Here is a 17,541-nt window from a genome sequence, read left to right as displayed (position 1 = left end):
AACTCTCGTATATCATTTCAAACCCATACATTCTATTTTTACTTGATTAAGCCAATTCATATTACCCCAATATTTAAAGAAATAGTTTGCGAGAGCACGTGTGTTGATGTGTTCCTCTTGGGCTGACCATTAGAGGTGTGGCTGGCTTAATCCATCTCCTCAGTCAAACTGAGAGGGCGGAAGGCTTTATTAACGGGGTGGACAAGCTACCTGAAATAACTCAGCGCCTGTCCTCCTCTGTCGCCTCTTTGTCACCAACATGACACTTTTTTTTTTTTCCGGGTTGGAGATAATTCTTGATGAATCCTTGAATGTTCCACAAGTAATTTAGGTCAGTCCAGCGCTGCTGTGTTCAGCCTCCTGGTCGGTTAGCCTGCAGTAAACACTATAAATCAAGAGAATGGGACCACTCTGCTAGTTTTGTGTTTCTGTGCATTCTACACAGAATTCTCTCTCTCTCTCGCTCGCGCTCTCGCTCTCTCAGACAGTTACGTAAACAGGCTCTCGTCATCGCTGCACTTCCCGTTCCCCCTGTTGTACCAGTCTCTCTTCGCCCCTCGTTTGTTTCTGTCTTTTTCCCACTTTATCGTTCCCTTCCTGCTCCCTTCCTGCTCCTGCATCTGTGTGTCAGCGTGGATCCAATGCGTTTCTTGGGTGGAGAAAATTGACACCTGAGACTGTTGAGTCGTATAATTATTTAGAATGATTCAGAAACCCCATCTTGAGCGGTTGTAGCTGTGTTGATTTCAGGCCCGCGTCACCAGATTAGTTTGGACACGCACACGACGGTCTCTGCCTCGGTCCTGCGAGGATGCTGATTGGCTCCGTTTTTTTCTCAAACCCGGCGGAGCAGCTCTTCACGAACGGCGGCAGACCTTTTGAATCGCTTCACAAATTGCGAGATGTGCGAAGCGATTCAGAGACTTCAAGGAGCTCTACCTGTGATGTGATATTGCCCACCCCCCACTCCCAGCCCTCCTTCTATTTTCCTCTCTTCCCTCCTTTCCATCGCCATAGCCAGATCCATATTAACCTGTCTGGGAAGTGGAAGAACGAGGTAGTGGAGGCTGTGATCAGAAGTCCTGCACAGAGAGAGGAAGGATAACTCTGGAACACCAGTCGTCATGGCAACACTTTGGCAAGCTTGGACAGACTCGCCTGCTAATTAAAAAGTGAATTAATTTGCCTATTAATTGCATACTTATACACTATAACATACAGGTAGTCCTCTTTCTTAATCGTTCTACATTGAACCCGTTTTTCTGTTCCTCTCCGTCTCACTTTAAGGTCTAAAAACAATAATCGATGATAATCTGCTTTATTTGATCAACATCTCATACAGAGGCAGGATGAGAGGAACGACAGAGGGTGGGCATTAGGTGGGCTTAAATGTTGTGTATTCGCCCACTTTCATCCCGCATGCCGTTGTTCCAGGTGGGCGTGTTCATAGAAAGAGGCGGAACTTCACACAATCAACACAGAATAAAAGTGAAGGACAAGCGCATGGCGTGGGGAAGGCTTCTGGCACAACACATATAATGCAAAAACAAATGCAAAATCAGCTCATGGCCAGCAAACCTAGTTATCAAACAGAAATCAAGCGACGCTCGAAGTGCTCGCCTCCCTCTCTCCTTCAAGCAGCACCTCTCTTTTATACCAAGGTTATCATGATACACAATCAGACAAAGTGTTTGTTTGGCTGCAGCTTAATTATTTTTGTCTCCCACTCTCTCTTTTCTTTCTGCCTCTCTGTCTACGCCATTTGAAGATTTGAAGAAGTTTGCTTGTTGTTTTGCTCTGACGACATCTTGTTTGGCTTGATCATCTGTTAAAGGCTGCTCCAGTGACAACAAAAAAAGCCCCCTAAGCTCACATATCACCAATCTCCATCAGTGGCCAGTTGTTTCATTGTTTTAGTTGAATTGCTTCTTTTTTCTTTGTCCTTTATTGTGAAGCACTTCGTTACGTCCGCTTCTGAGCAGCGCGATATAAATAAACGGACCTACTTGCGTTCTTCTTGCTGATATTTCATTGGCAACGTGCCGACAGGGCTTCTCCCAACATGTGTAAGTGGATATTAAATAAACAAGTTAGCATCCTGATAGCCTTCGGTCGTTTGCGAGCCCTCGACTGTTGGCGGCACCACGAGAGGGGGTCGTGTAAGCCGGGGTTGAGCACCCCCGTCGCCTGCCTGCTGCCTGTGTGATGGGAGAACATCTGTTGGCTGCGATATGAAGCTATAGGCAGTATCTCTTTCTCTCTTCTTCGCCCCTCTCATCCTAGCTCGCTCCTCCGTTCCTGTCATCAATTCCCCCCCAGCTGCTCGGCTCCCTCCCTTCACCTACAAACCCCGTCCCGCACCACCTGTGCAGTTTTAATGCATAATTTATCTGCTAAGTAACCACATCCGAGAGACTCGTCCCTCGGCCCGTCTCCTGCTCTCCCCTCTCTGTGTTTGGCTCGGAATGTGAAAGTGGACACTTATTTTGTGATATTCTTCTTTAAGAAGAGCAGGATTGATTGAGTTCCAGTGGTGGTCCGTGTAGCCTCATCTCCTTGGGATGTGTTTTCGAGTTAATAGTTGAAAATCCATCATTATTTCGAGTTTTCTCTTCAAAAATACTAGCTTCCTTCTTGAAATATTTGAGGATAGCATCAGTTTCACCTCTCCAGATTGTTCTTAGTGTCTCATACCTCGCCTTTAGAATTCCTCGTGTGTACTCGATGTGTTAAAACCAATTGCCTCCTCAAACATGATCTACTAGTGCGATTTCAGGTTTTTACAGCTTGTCAAATCGGCCCCGTGTGCAGCCGTCGTTTTACGTTACCGGCGTCGCGTGGCCTTGCAGGCCCGTAAGCAGTCGCACCGCATTAGCCCGCTGCGGCGGGAACCATGTCGCCACCACGTCGTAGCTCAACCTGGACCAATTCTTCCCAAGGCCACGGCCGTGCCTCTGTGCGCATACACGTGTTTGTGTGTGCTTTGCCCAGCCCGAATGATTTATGACGCAAGGCTGCCATGCACTATGTCTGAATATGAGGACATCAGGGGGAAGGCACGACAAAGAAGCTTGCATACAATAAAACTCCGCCTTCCTGTAAATCAATCCTCGTCCTGGCCGGCCCGCTCTTACTTCTTGCACTTATCGCGCCACGACAAGGTGAGCGATCAGCGTTAATGTACCAAGAACCCCTCTTAACCTTGGAGGCGGGCCTCTGCGGGGGCCAGGCTGTTGCGTCGGGTTAACGTCTTTCCTCTTTGCAGCGCGAGATGCGAATGGGCCACCCCGACACCTGTCATTCAACTCACTGTCCAATCGAGATCAATAATGACAAAAGTGTCTGTTGTGTCCCGTACATTGTGATCTCTGAGCCTCAGACGAACTCTTAAACTGTCAGTAAATCAGAGCGCAGCGCTCTGGTATCGTCCGCCTGTCACTCAGGCAAGATGTGTGGAGTTCTTCTCCACGTTCAGATGCATATTTATAGTAAAATGGCCCGATGCGGAATATTTATTTGCTTTTTTTTTGTCCCCATCGCATCACATTCTGTCAACAATAACAGCACTTACTGTATTGCAGCCATTAACCTTTCACCTCTTGTGGTAATATGAATTATTGATGACAAGCTACTGCCCATGCACCCTAAATATGGTGAGTTACTATTAGAAACGTCATGTTTTGGCATGTGTTTGTACTGTACACACAGCAGATACACTTGAAAGCGTTACTGACACGGTTCCTGTGACTTTAAGAGGCGGCAGCGTAATCCCAGCAGCTGTGATATGGCAGATTGCCCCCTCAGTGAAGCAATTGTCTGTCTCGTTGATCACTTTCCGCCTCTAATGGCTTCGTCGATACAGACGACACCACGGAGCAACAGGAAATCCAGGGTCTTCCACCTTTTCTGCCACACCAACCTGAACGTGCCTCCAATGCAGATTTATAATGAGCTCTTTCTCACTTTGTGTACCAATGACACGAGAGCGAGTTGTAAATTACAGGGTTAACTTCTCTACACCATGTCATGGAGGGAATACCCTGCATACTGAACATAGGACATAAAGGCAGAGTTATAAAGCGCCACTCTTTGGATAGATTTAAGCACAGAGTGTTTTACTACACGGAGCACGAGTTCAGGTCCTGTTTAACTCTTCACTTGAATATGCAGCCTTTACTCACTCCCCCCCATACGTGTCTTTGATTGTTGTGTTGTCTGAGGCAAGCTCACCGTGCTAGCGTCTAAAAAGGATCAAATGAATGGTGCAGTAAGCAGAACGTGCCCTCGGTTGAATTAATTAACCGTTCTCTCTAAAAGGGGCTTCATCGGGGATATAATGGAGGCTAAATTGATTAACAAAGTGCGGTCTTATGACTAACATGCTCCTATTGATTTCAATTGTTCTCCAAGTGTGATTGGGTAATGAATTAACAATGGAATTATGTAAGAAGAGAGGGAGAGACCACTCTGTATTATCTCCTTCGTATTACTCAGTGTTACTGCTAGTTTGCGATGGCTGCATTGTGTCACGCTCTTTTATTTCGAGGAGCGCTCTCTTCGGAGTTTAATTAGAAGAAGGGTGTCTGATGTTCTTAATTGGAGTGTGGGTTCTCGAATAATTTTACACTTTTAAAGATTCAGTTCAAAACATCGTGTAAGCCAAAGATATGAGTATTTAATTTCAACTACCCTACAAATGTTTCTCGTGAAAGTTAGAAGTTTAAACCAAACCCTTTATTATTTTTTTATTATACTAAGTGGGGCACTTGCATGCTAACAAAGTGCATAGCATGTACTTTAGGGAGCAGTGGCGATATTTTTGTATTGACACACTGCCACCTTTAATCGGTGTTCAAACCAGCCCTCACCCTCTTGTTCTGGCACTATGTGTGTGTGTGTGTAGTCATCCATCTGTCTGTGTATTCACCCACCTGTGCTTGTATGAATCTAGAAACGTAGCAACACTTGCTTAGTCGTTCACCGTTCATCAAATTACAAAAAAAAGTACTCTGACAAATCATCACTAAGCTAATCAGCAGCCTAGTTAGCGCTGCGAAGCAGAGCCGCACTCGTCAAAGAGCTTCTCCTCCGTCAGCGAGGTATCCGGTGTGCCAGGCAGGGAAATGAAGGCTCTCTCCACCAGTGCAGCGCTGTGAGGGTTTGGGTATAACGAGGTATTCCTCCTGCGGGAACGCTTGACATTTGGCATCCAGGTTTCACTCGTGTAAGAGGCCGTGTTGGCTGTTAGAAGGTACAGTGGCTGGTTTCTTAGAACGTCATCATTTCTATGAAAAGAACGTGTTTTATTAGAGTTGTAAAATTCTCATTTTCTACTGAAAGAAGAATCGGATGAGAAAGCTGTGTTGTAGATACAAGAAACAACGAAATAAATGTGTAAGAGAATTAAAGGTCAACAGATTGTTGAACTAGAAATGGGAACAGTCCTAAACAGGCCAGTGTGTCGATAGTGCCGTGTTGCCCCGGCGTCTCTTTGCTGTAGGTGTGTTTTGTCATTCAGGAGTTGTGAATGTCAGCCTAACCTACCATCTCTCTCAGCTCGGCCGCCGTTATTAGGACTTGTTGTCCTTTCAGCCCGAGCTTAATGGCCTGCCACTTTTCCCTTTTCCCCATCTTTCTATCGCTCTCTCCTCTCGCTCTCTCGCTCTCTCTCTCGCTCTGTGTGTGTGTCATTGTCTCTGGCAGCTTGGTGGCTCTAGCGTCTGGCTGCAGTTGCAGAGCAGGAGCAGCAGTCACATACCTGCAGTCAAGTGGAACAAACGGGATGGTTGGCTGCTCACGGAAGGTCATCAGCCCCGGGCGCGGCGGTTATGTGTGCGCGCGTATCTGTGCACTTATTCGTGCTTTTAACAAGAGATGAAGCTCTACAGAGATGCTAATATTGCGGAGAGAAAAAAAGGCCAACAGTCAAATGACTGTCAATGTTTACGTGCCGTTTGTGTGAATTGTGTGGGTGAGAAATTCAACGAATTGATTTACATTCAATATTTTAAATAGAAAAATGACAACAACTAGGCTGAATCTACCGCTGCTGCTATTCTAACATGCTGCTAACGCTATGCCTTCCGTGTAGCATTTGCCCCAATTCACACATGCCGATACGAAGAGATTAGAGGAAGCAGCTCTACAGCTCTACAGCTATACAAGGAGCATTGTCAGAGGTTCTAAGATGCCAAATGACAATAAAAGGTTTCACTGTTTGAAAATGTCCAGCAGCAGACATTTTAGCCTTTTCATCGACTGTAACAGACAACAAATACACAGCAGTTTGCAGCCGCCAGTCCACCGAGTCGGAGTAGATATATGTAAATAACACACTCGGCGCAAGAGGAACCTCAAAGATATTCCAGATTGAATGGGAGGCAAGAGACCGCCTGCCTTTTATTTTCCCGCCTTTGTGAACGTACTGTTGGAACAAATCTGCATCAGTTCGCCTCCGTTTGTGTCTTTTCATTGACTTTGCATGTCGTTGTGCAACCTCCTCAATTCCAGTCGAGCAGCCTAGTTGTGTTTTCAGCTCCTGCAGTGCTTCTTAGAGCAGAAAGTAGAACTTTCAACGAGGAGGCAAATGTCGGTCTTTGTACCCGCCTCTTGTCACAATGACATCCACGCTCGACACGCAAAACAAGAGGTCAACATGAAGCCTCACAGCTGTGCTTGGTTTCCAATCCCACCGTAAACCCACCCACTTGCCGCTACCCTAAAGGTGCCACACTGATGGCCGCCGGTCTGATACAAGGTGACACACTAATCTTTGCCTTCCCTAATCGGTGCTGCAGGTTTGATTAAAAGCCAAGCCATGTCAGCTCCATTACAATTGTGGGGAAGCATGTTTGTACTCCAGCATTTGTGCCTGCGCATATGGCTGTATGTTAAGTGTGTTAATAATGCACACGCCCGTCTAATGCCGTACAAGAAAAGAAAAGAATCCGGGTTGATCTCGGGGTTTATGGAGCGTGGATGCGTTTTCGGTCTTCATTAACCTTCCTCGCCCTCAATCCCCAGAAATTATCCGTCCTTATTCCCTTCTCTTCTCCAGCTATTTTCCTTTTTTTTCCCTTTCTTTTTGCAGAGTTTGTGGGATGAATAATTGAATGTAATTGGGTCGTATGACCCTGTCTTTTGTTCGGGGGGGGGGGGGGTGTAGGCCGGGCAGCAGCACTCACTTCTTCTGTCACAGTTGGAAGCGATTCTTCCATGGTGACTATTGTTGTTTTCTTTATTCCTTCAAATCAAATCAAAGTGAACAATTTCTGTCGCTAGCGTGCACACACACACACGTGCACAGTTTGCTACTGTAACACCCTTGCGTGCCTCCACACCAACCACAGGATATGTGTTGTCCCGATCTCTGAATAACATCCATTCAAATATCATGACACAATTTCATTCAATCGACCGTAGAAGCCTAGAAGACATTATACAACATCTGAAGTCATCCTCCTGCTGCTTGGATATTCTACCAACACACTTTTTCAAAAATATTTCAAACTGCATGAACACTGATCTTTTACAAATTGTAAACACATCCCTTCTCTCAGGTGTCTTCCCACAAGCCATAAAAACTGCAGTTATTAAACCGCTCCTAAAGAAGGCTAGTTTAGACTCCGCAACAATGAAAAATTATAGGCCAATATCAAACCTCCCATTTTTAAGTAAAATAATTGAAAAAGCGGTTTTCCAACAGCTGACCAACTTCTTGGCCATAAATAACTGCTTTGATGTTTTCCAGTCAGGCTTTCGACAGCACCACAGCACTGAAACTGCTCTTGTTAAGGTTTTCAACGACATCCACTTAAACATAGACAATGGCAGAAGTTCAGTCTAAGTGTTACTGGATCTCAGTGCTGCATTCTACACGGTCGACCATGCCATACTCCTAGAAAGACTAAAAATCTGGGTGGGACTCTCTGGCACAGCACTTAACTGGTTTGAATCCTACTTGAAGGACCGAGAATACTTTGTGTCTGTAGCTGATTACACATCAGAGCTGACTAAAATGACATGTGGTGTTCCCCAAGGTTCAACACGGGGGCCTCTTCTGTTCAACATCTACATGCTTCCACGAGCTCAGATTATGGAAAACAACAAAGTGTGTTATCATAATTATGCAGACGACACACAAATCTACATAACTATGTCACCAGGGGACTATAATCCCATACAAGGGCTGGGTAACTGCATTGAACAAATCAACAACTGGATGTGCCAGAATTTTCTTCAATTAAACAAAGATAAAACAGAAGTAATTGTTTTTGGTACCAAGGATGAACAATTGAAAATCACCGCTCAGCTTCAATCACTGATGTTAAAACCCACAAACCAAGCCAGAAATCTAGGTGTAGTTATGGATTCAGACCTCAACCTGAACAGCCATATCAAGACAATTACAAAATCAGCCTACTATCACCTGAAGAATATATCAAGGATTAGAGGATTTATGTCTCAACAGGATTTGGAAAAACTTGTCCACGCATTTATCTTCAGCAGACTGGACTACTGTAACGGTGTGTTTACAGGTCTCTGTAAAAAGTCCGTCAGAAAGCTGCAGCTGATTCAGAACGCTGCAGCTCGAGTCCTCACTAAGACCAGGAGGGTGGATCACATCACTCCAGTTCTGAGGTCTTTGCACTGGCTTCCTGTCCAACAAAGAATTGACTTTAAAATCCTGCTGTTGGTTTACAAAGCACTGAATGGTTTAGGGCCAAAATACATCTCTGATCTGCTGCTACCTTATGAACCATCCCGACCCCTCAGGTCGTCTGGGACCGGTCTACTTTCTGTTCCCAGAGTCAGAACTAAACATGGAGAAGCAGCGTTCAGTTTTTCTGCTCCACATATCTGGAACAAAGTACCCGAAAGCTGCAGGTCTGCTGAGACCCTCAGCTCATTTAAATCAAGATTGAAGACTTTTCTGTTTGCTGCTGCCTTTAATTGAACCACATTCAATTCATATATGAATCAATTTTCTGCATTTCTGCATTTTACTACTGCATTTTATTTCCTGCACTGTTTTTTAATGTTTTAATGAATGTTCTTAATTGTTTTTAAATCTCCTTTTCTTTTGCCTTATGTTTTGATGCTTTTAATGGTTTTATGTGAAGCACTTTGAATGACCTTGTTGTTGAAATGTGCTATACAAATAAACTTGCCTTGCCACTGTACATCACCACATCAATGAGGTAAAAGGATAATCTTCGCATACTGAAGCATATAAAAAAAAAAAGAAAAGCCTCGGGTGTGATTAACTGAGCCTTAACACAAGCGTAGCTCTGCGGATGAGCTAAGGCAGAGTGAAAAATGACAACATTAAAACTAGCTAATCTAATTAGCTCGATGATACCATGCAGTTAAATAATTAGCCAGAACCTAATTGGCTAATATCGCTGCGCTGTGTAAGTAAAAAAAAAAAAAACTCAGTCTGCCTCTTTCCCCCTCCTTCTGTAACCTTTAAAAGTAAACACTTCCCAAATAGCCTGCAGAAAGGAACGGTAACAAGCTGTGCTGCTGCTGCTGCTGCTGCTGCTGCTGCTGCTGCTGCTGCTGCTGCTGCTGCTGCTGCTGCTGCTGCTGCTGCTGCCGCTGCTGCAGCACTAGAAGTTAGAGCACTGTGAAGCTTGGTTGCACTTTTTGACTTTTGAGTTCCCCGCCCATCTTCACTCCCCGTCTCCTCCTGTACATCTCCTGCGCTCCCCTTCATCTGCAGGGAGTTGATTAGTTTGCTTTCATCCTGACCCGTCCTGTGTTGGTGCACGTGTGCAGTACAATTACTGAACTCAAAGCTGTATACAAACAGCCTGTATGCAGTCTTGACAACCAGCCTCTCTTTCTGCTGCATCCCTTGCACTCTGTAAACATGCGCGCGCACATACACACACACACACACACACACACACACACACACACACACACACACACACACTGACATCCATGCAGTTTGATATGTAGCCCAAGGCAAAGCACTTCTCCCTAATGATACTCCTGCCCTCTGTTTCTCTGTGGGGAGCTGAAAGAGAAGTAACCTTGATGCAGCATAGAAAGGATGCAGCCACACACACAGCTATGCTTGTGAGGAACCTCGTATCACTAACACTACATGGCTAACCTCTAGTCTGGTATTTGCCCAATTCTTACTTTAACCCAAGACTGAACCCTAAAAAAGGCCACTTAAAGAAGCAAAGACTAGCTCAAATGTCCTCGTGTTACATAACTGCTGTCATTCTCAAGGTCTAAATCTCAAGTTGCCTCTTAAAAATAGATGCAAGTACAGGAACACACACATTGAGGACAAAGTGGAGCTAATGGTCCAGTGTCCAAAGTTGAGTCCCGTGCATTGAAACTCACGGAGACGTGCTTGGGAAGTCATTAGTCAGAAGAGTGTCGATCACTGTTGTGTCTCGATTGATCTGGTATTTGTCACTGACCTGTCTGTGTCCCGTGTGTGTGTCGTAGGTCTGGGCCAATTACGAGGAGAAACCAGTAGAGGAGGTTGTGTATGTAACGGAAGAGAAGGAACGAGTGGCCAACTACAGAGCCGTATACGTCACCGAAATCTGCGACACCCTGCACTTCTACACCCAGGACGTAGAGACAGGTATGTTAATGATCGTGTGTGTGTGTGTGTGAAAGAATGCGTGAATGATATTTGTCAGATAGACAAAATTCGACACAGGATTAAGTGTGTAATTGAAATGGGAATTAGTAAACGAGTATTTCATCATCCTATACAATCCGACACAAATCCCTTTTTTTGAACACCACGCTGACTTTAGACTTGGCAATTATCTCTGCCACTCTGACATTCACCTCATCCCTTGCTGCAGCATCTCTGCCACCATCAGAGACCAAACAAAGGACGTCCTACTTGTTATTACGACTGAATGACAGGAATAAATCACACCGGCCCCTCTTGTCACCAATGACGGGGGGGAGAAAAGTTCGTAGATGGGAAAACTAACAATCCCTAGTATTCTCACATGGCTGCTCCCTCTGACAAGCTGTGTGTGTGTGTGTGTGTGTGTGTGTGTGTACAACATGAATGAACGCACACATAATGCCTCCCTCCATTCTGTTGTGTTCTGGGTAATGGTTAGTCTTTTAGGTAGTATACTTAATGGCCCGTCCGCTGCGAGATCAAAATGGTGTCTGTATGTATACATGTGTCTCTGTGTTTAATTACAAGTGCACACACACACACACACACACACATCAGTTTGTTGTCAGCAAGTTGTCCAAGGAAACACCAGTAACTAAGCAACACTAGTCAATGTTTTAAGGTCCGCATAATGAGAGAATTTATTTCTCTTTTCAGAGTAATATTCAGAGAAATGTGGTCCAGCCATGAAAAAAAAAAGGGTTTCATTTGTGATCCATGGAGGAGTTTCAGGGTTTGAACCAACCTGTCCTTGACACCTCTGATTTTGTGACTTAATCATTGTCACGATTACACCAAAAAACCCCGAGCTCACAAACTAGCTGGAAGAGATCTGAAGCCTACATGCCGCTCACTGTCCCTTCATCGGCTGCCAGTTTGTGTGCGGGGAGCGGTATAGGATGCGGAGGCCTTCCTCTCACTGCCGCCCCGCACATCTGGCTTCACTGGCACTCGACTGTCGGAGGCCATGAAATGTACTTTGGCCACCTTAGTTTGCTGTGATTAATTAATTAATTAGCCTTCATTTACTGCCAATCTGAGCCTAATTATCACTCGCACCATACTAATCCAGTCACACACATGAGTGTTAAAAACATTTGGGCCTCAATTGTACTTTTGAATGTAACAAACTGCATTTTTCTTTGTACTGCTGCTCTCAGTGTATTTTGACAGGAAAGCTGTGCGTTATGTAATATTTTCACCTGTAAAGGCTTGATTTTTTTTATTTAATTTTTTAGATGATCCAGCAATGCTCGGGCCTTTTTATAAATTGTTTCCCCTTTAATTGGTGTTCTTCCACCAAAAGGCTTACATGCAATTAAAAAAAAAGAAAAAAAGTGTCCTCACCCCTGCCTCCTCCTCCTCATCCCCCTCCATATCATGTTATTTCCCCCCCCCCCCATCTCTTTTTCTCCCTTGGTCTCTTTCATTTTCGCTGACGCTCCCTCAAAGCTACATTAAGTCATACCAACCCCTTGAAGAGCACATCAAAGTGTTAGGGCCTGTAAAATCATACAAGCGGAGTGCTTTGCAATATCATTACATGTTCCACCCCCCCCCCCCCCCCCCCTCTCTCCCTCTCTTCCCTTTCCCTCGATATCTGAAGTGAAGGAGTTTATATACTCTCATAAGCTCGGAAGCAGAGTCTGACTATCATAAATACGCTTGTGACTGCAACTGATTACGACACAACTCTTCTTATAAACGGTAGAAGGGTTCAAATGTGTGCCGCGGTTGATGCTCCACACCGTGACAAATAGGATGTTATGTGTGCTATGAGGTTTCTCATCCCGCGTGTGCAGCCCTTTGGCAAGACCAATTAACCTCTAACAAGTCATGTTTAAGTAACTGATTCAGAACAAAGAACACATGCTTACACTTCAAATTTGAACGCGGCAAGCGAAGGATACACTGTGACCATCACCGCAGTTTAACAAAATACAACGCACCGTTGTGGGAGCGTTCCTGCGGCTCGTTAACACTTTCCCTCAGTGCATGCAGTGTTCAAATACAATCAACAACTTACCACAGAGTTGAATAAACACTCTCCTGATGCATCTCATCACAAATTGACCTCCTTAGACCCACATTATGCTGCGAGTTGGGTTGTTCACTTCAACAACCCCTACCCACGCTCTCCGCTCCCATTTCAAAATTGACTGGCTAAGATCAGAGTCAAATTTCCAGTCAGTGTTTTTTGGCAACCCCTACCAGCACTCCATGTGCCAGAAAACTAAACCCTCTCATTGAGTACTGCTTGACTACCCTTGAGATCTTGAGGTCTCGCCTGATGTTCAGTGTGGAAGCCGGGAACAAGCCTCACTGAGAGTAACTTGAAGGAGAGAATGAAACCGTTTTTGCCGTCGATGGTGGGTGCGAGCCCATTTCCTTAACTTCAACAATCCACAGCTTTTATCGTGCGTGTAAAACCAATCATGGACGTTAGCGGTATTTATAGAAACAAAAAATGATTTAAAATGCAGCTGGGACTGATGGAGAGAGGTATTTTTATATCTGCAGTTAAGAACCCATTTTGTTTCAACAGTTGCTTCAATAAGATACGATGAGCTTTATTGATTCGACGTGGGAAAATTACACCGTCACAGCAGCGAGTAGAGAACAAAAAAAACATATTCCAGGTAGCATGACAATGCTAACAATACGGAGCAGGAGGTAGGAACCATCGTTTCAAACATGAAGAGACAAATAGATACATATTCCAACCCAGTGTGAATGGGATATGATGGAGAGTGCCATATACAGAAGAGCAAAGGGTAGAAAGAAATAATGATGCAGATAATGGCATTCCAGGAGGGCAAGATACCAGATGTTGTAAATAGCATGCAGTAAGTGGGAAGTACATCTGTTACAGAGCAATAAAGAAGATTTAAAAACAACAACATATGTAAAAGCCGTATCCAGACCATTAACCTTGTGGGCTGTTTTCTACGGCAGGATATCTATTTATTTATCGTGGTCGTGGGTGAAACTACACAACTGTTGTTGCGTGTAAATGAACACACGTCGGCCCGTGAAATGATCTCTGTGCTAAATGATTCTCATATCATATCTTTCATTCTCCGGGGCTCCTAAAGCGCTCTGTGTCTTTCCCCTTTTTCCATTTAATTACTCTTAAGTGCTGCACCCCCCCACACACTTTACCCAAGCTCGATAAGTGATTTGATTTCACATTAGGAATGTTTTTTGTCCAAGTCACTGAGAAGCTTGAGGGATTGCACTCTTTAATCCTTTATTTTATTTTGTTTATTTTCAGGGTCTTTATCTGTTGCTGTGTGCGTTCATCTCTCATTGTCTCACTTTCCTCCTCGCACACATTGTCTCTTCCCCGGTAATGCTTTCTCTCTTTTCTCTCTCCGCTGTTTTCCTTCTGTGTGTTGCTCTCTCGCTCTCGCTGTCTCTGGAGGCGATGTGTAATTACTGTCAGAGGGGGGCCATCATAGATCTGTGTGACCTTGGACACTAGAAGACGAAGGCCTCTCCAGGCACAGGGGGGGAATAAGTGACTCTGTGCCGTACATGGTTGTTGCTCTGCCGCTATGCTAGGGGAGTCGACGTAATTAAAAAAAAACAACCTCTAAATATAGCCCCGAAGACTTAATGGGTGTGTAGCCGTAATGGCTGTGTCCTGAGCATTGGATGCTCTGCGATTTTTAAATTATTCTTTTTTTTTAATCAAAGACATAAAGTACAGGAGTATTTTTTTCCCGAAAAACTCATAAACTGTGCTCCAATTCCACTGAGAGTACGACTTTAGGGAGGTTTCGATTCGAGCTAGAGGGATGAATCGGATGCTTCGTGCAGATGCGTAATCCTGTGCACGATGTGTGGTCTATGTGTGTAACTTGTGCTTGCCTATCCCCTGCTCAGTATGTTGCATGCACACCTGATTTGTGTGTGTGTAAGTAAGATACAACACTCAGGCCTGCGTGGCCTTCCTGGCCCAAAGACTCCATCACTGGGCGACATTCTTAGAGGTTTCTTTGCCAAGTTAGCAGCCTTATTCGGATTCTTAGGCACTCCAATTATCACGTCCATGGGGCTGGATTGCAGGCCCGCCTGGGCCCTGACCGAAACACACACACACACTCACATTTCTACCCACCTCAAGCCTCAGCTGCGGCCCACAGTTGGCGGTACATCCTGTCTGGCGCTCGATTCCTGGCACCCATACAGACTCATAAGGAGTAGAGTCATTCTCTCTCCTCCCCCCCACCAGGTGCCACTCCGTCCACATTATTCACACTTCTACCTTTTACACACAGCAGCTGTTCATCACCTAATGATGCTGGACCCGGCTACTGAATGAGCAAGGCAGGCAGGGAGCTGTTCTCTCTGGCTACACTTCAAACCAGGCCTATTTCTGTCTTTTGGAGTTTAATTCCATCACTTTTGAAATGTAATCTTTCAATCTTATTCATTTTCTTTCCTGCCAATTGTCGTTTTTCATGTTGGCTTATTCGTCCACTCTGTGTCGGTTCCCCCCCCTTTTAGTGTATGTTTTCCCGCACGACGTCTCCGGCCGACATGTCCTCCCTGCAGCAGTCTCGCAGCATCAGCATCTTTCTTTTCAAGTCCAACTTCTATATTCAGCGGAGGCAAGTTGCCACAGTAACGGTGTCTATTTCAATAAGAAGACATGCGAGTTACTGTAGCATTTCATATTGATCAGGATGAGTGGCCCGCTAATTGGATGCCGAGTGATGATAACTTTTTACAAAAGAGCTTAATAAAAAACAAGGGTGCGCGTTTATAATTGCTATCGCAGAACTGCCTGCAGTGTTTTCCATATTTTTACTTCATTCTGGGTGAAATATCTTCCTGTGGCAAGTCAGTCAGGGGTTGAGATAATTAACTCCTACACCACGGCGTTATGAAAGGACTTCTTATTTCAGACGCATTTGAGGAAGTTTTTTTTTTTTCTTCTTAATCATGCGAGTTCTTTGTCGAACAGTCTAATTAAACAATGAAGTAAAGGAACGAGGTGTGATGTGACGAAAAAGGCCTCATGAATTTCAGAAAACCGACAAGAGAATTGCAACACCGTGCTTAATCTGTGCTAATGATGTTGAATTGTTATTAAACGGCTCCATACAATTAGGGGAGAATGGCTGTAATTGTAATTCCGTTCTCTCAATGTATTGCGGTCATGTTAACGCTAAAGCTGCTTCTCTGTAACACCATCATCGTTTTCATTTTAAAAAGTAAAAGGTGTTGCCGTTTAATCCATTAGCGCTCGCTCAAAAGTGCTTCTTTCTGTGAAGAATTTACCCAGATTGTGGCCCATGCGTCTTTGTCCATCTGTCTTGTACACCTTGTCTTTTATTCAGGTGAAGGGTGTACGAGGCCTTGTAGCCGTGGCATTTATATACGTACCTACAGTCAACAAAATAATAGAGCAGGGGAATTCAAGTTGCAGTAGATGCAGCAGCCACTGCTGCTGTTTTTCCACTTTCTATCTTCCATGCCATTGCATCAAAAGCCATATTTAGAGATCACACACACTCACACTCCTAAGGCATTCATTATTCAATCAGATACACAACTTATCTTCTAAAAGGTCAGCTCATCTGTCTGTTTAAGACGGGGTTGCTTTGATTCCCGGCGTCTTCCTCCTTGTTCTTCGCCCTCGTAGCGAGCACGATTTGCATGAATGTCAACTTCTGGGTCTATTACCTGAAGCTAAATGGCTGAATGGCACTTTTCGCAGTGGTGATCCACTTTACAGGTCCAAATGGGGTTCTCTTCAAAATTGGCTGAGGCTCAAAACTCCCCGGTCCTCTTCCGCCAAATGATGCACGGGGCCATCTTCTGAATATATTTGGACTCCTCGCAATCAAAGCAGGGCATTAGCTGCAGTCAATGAGGCTCGACAGGTGGCAGAGAGCGGAGCAGCGGAGGCTGGTGCAAAAAAGAGAGCCACAGATGCCGTCTCTGTTTAGATTTTCGGTGATGATTTTTCCAATTACAGAAGCGGTAATTTGCTGTAAAAGGCTCCACACTGCCGGGAAGGGTAGGATGGAATGGGGTAATTGGTGGTGGTGGAGGGGGTGTATCGCATGAGATATAATCCATATCACTCTCCAGTGGGAGTGGTGCAGCATTAGTCAAGCAGGGGGGATCATTTGTTTTTTACCGCGTCCTCCCTCAACGCTCTGCAGATGCTGACACCACTTTAAACGTCACTCAGGAAGCGGAGTAAATGAGCCTTTTCTCTTGTCTTAGCTCCATCCTTGTCACACTTTGTCTTCAGAAAGTGAACAAATATCCTCGGGTGTTTTTTTTCTTTTTTGTTGGTCAGTCAGTGCGACTTTTTACCTTTTTTATTTATTTTTTTTAAGTGTCGCCCGCATGTCCAGAAATGCAGCCATTCCGCTCCACCAGAGGTTGAAGCCCGTCCAAACCTGCGCATGTTTAACACTCCGAACTAGAGCTTGTGTTCAGCAGCTGTCGTGGTAGATGAAACTGCAATATTTCAAAGATAATTGGGGAAAGTTGATGTAATAAATATGTGTGTCAGCTTCAGTTCAACTGTCTCATTACTCGAGATGTTGCCTGCCTTCCTTTTAAAAAAAACAACTTAAGTCAATTATAGCCATGTTTATGTTTCTGGATCCTCTCCAGTCGGTTGTTCCCCCGACAGGAGTCCTTTTCATAGATGCACTCCACTTTCACTCCTATTTCCTTCATTGTCATAATTCAGGAAGTGAGAATGCTCCCATAAGCAGCCATCGCTCTCTTGGCCTCTGCCTCTGTCATATGATTATTTACCCTTCTGCGGTTTAATGGCTTTGGTAAACAGCTTAATAGAATTCAGCACGGCCTTGGGATGCGTAGCGAAAGGGCACATG

At 44.7% G+C, this 17,541-nt stretch overlaps 1 protein-coding gene across 1 annotated transcript in view; it reads left to right on the top strand.

Moving 5' to 3' along the window:
* The window catches only part of snd1 (staphylococcal nuclease and tudor domain containing 1), a 135,744-nt gene that overhangs the window by 92,627 nt on the left and 25,576 nt on the right, over positions 1 to 17,541 (top strand). The window contains exon 18 of the mRNA XM_079294702.1: positions 10,471 to 10,612. Within this exon, the coding sequence (XP_079150828.1) occupies positions 10,471 to 10,612 (142 nt within the window). The remainder of the gene's footprint in view (positions 1 to 10,470; positions 10,613 to 17,541) is intronic.

This window comes from Melanostigma gelatinosum (genome assembly GCF_949748355.1).
Source record: "Melanostigma gelatinosum genome assembly, chromosome: 22".
NCBI lineage: Eukaryota > Metazoa > Chordata > Actinopteri > Perciformes > Zoarcidae > Melanostigma > Melanostigma gelatinosum.
This window is presented reverse-complemented; position numbering and strand designations above follow the sequence as displayed.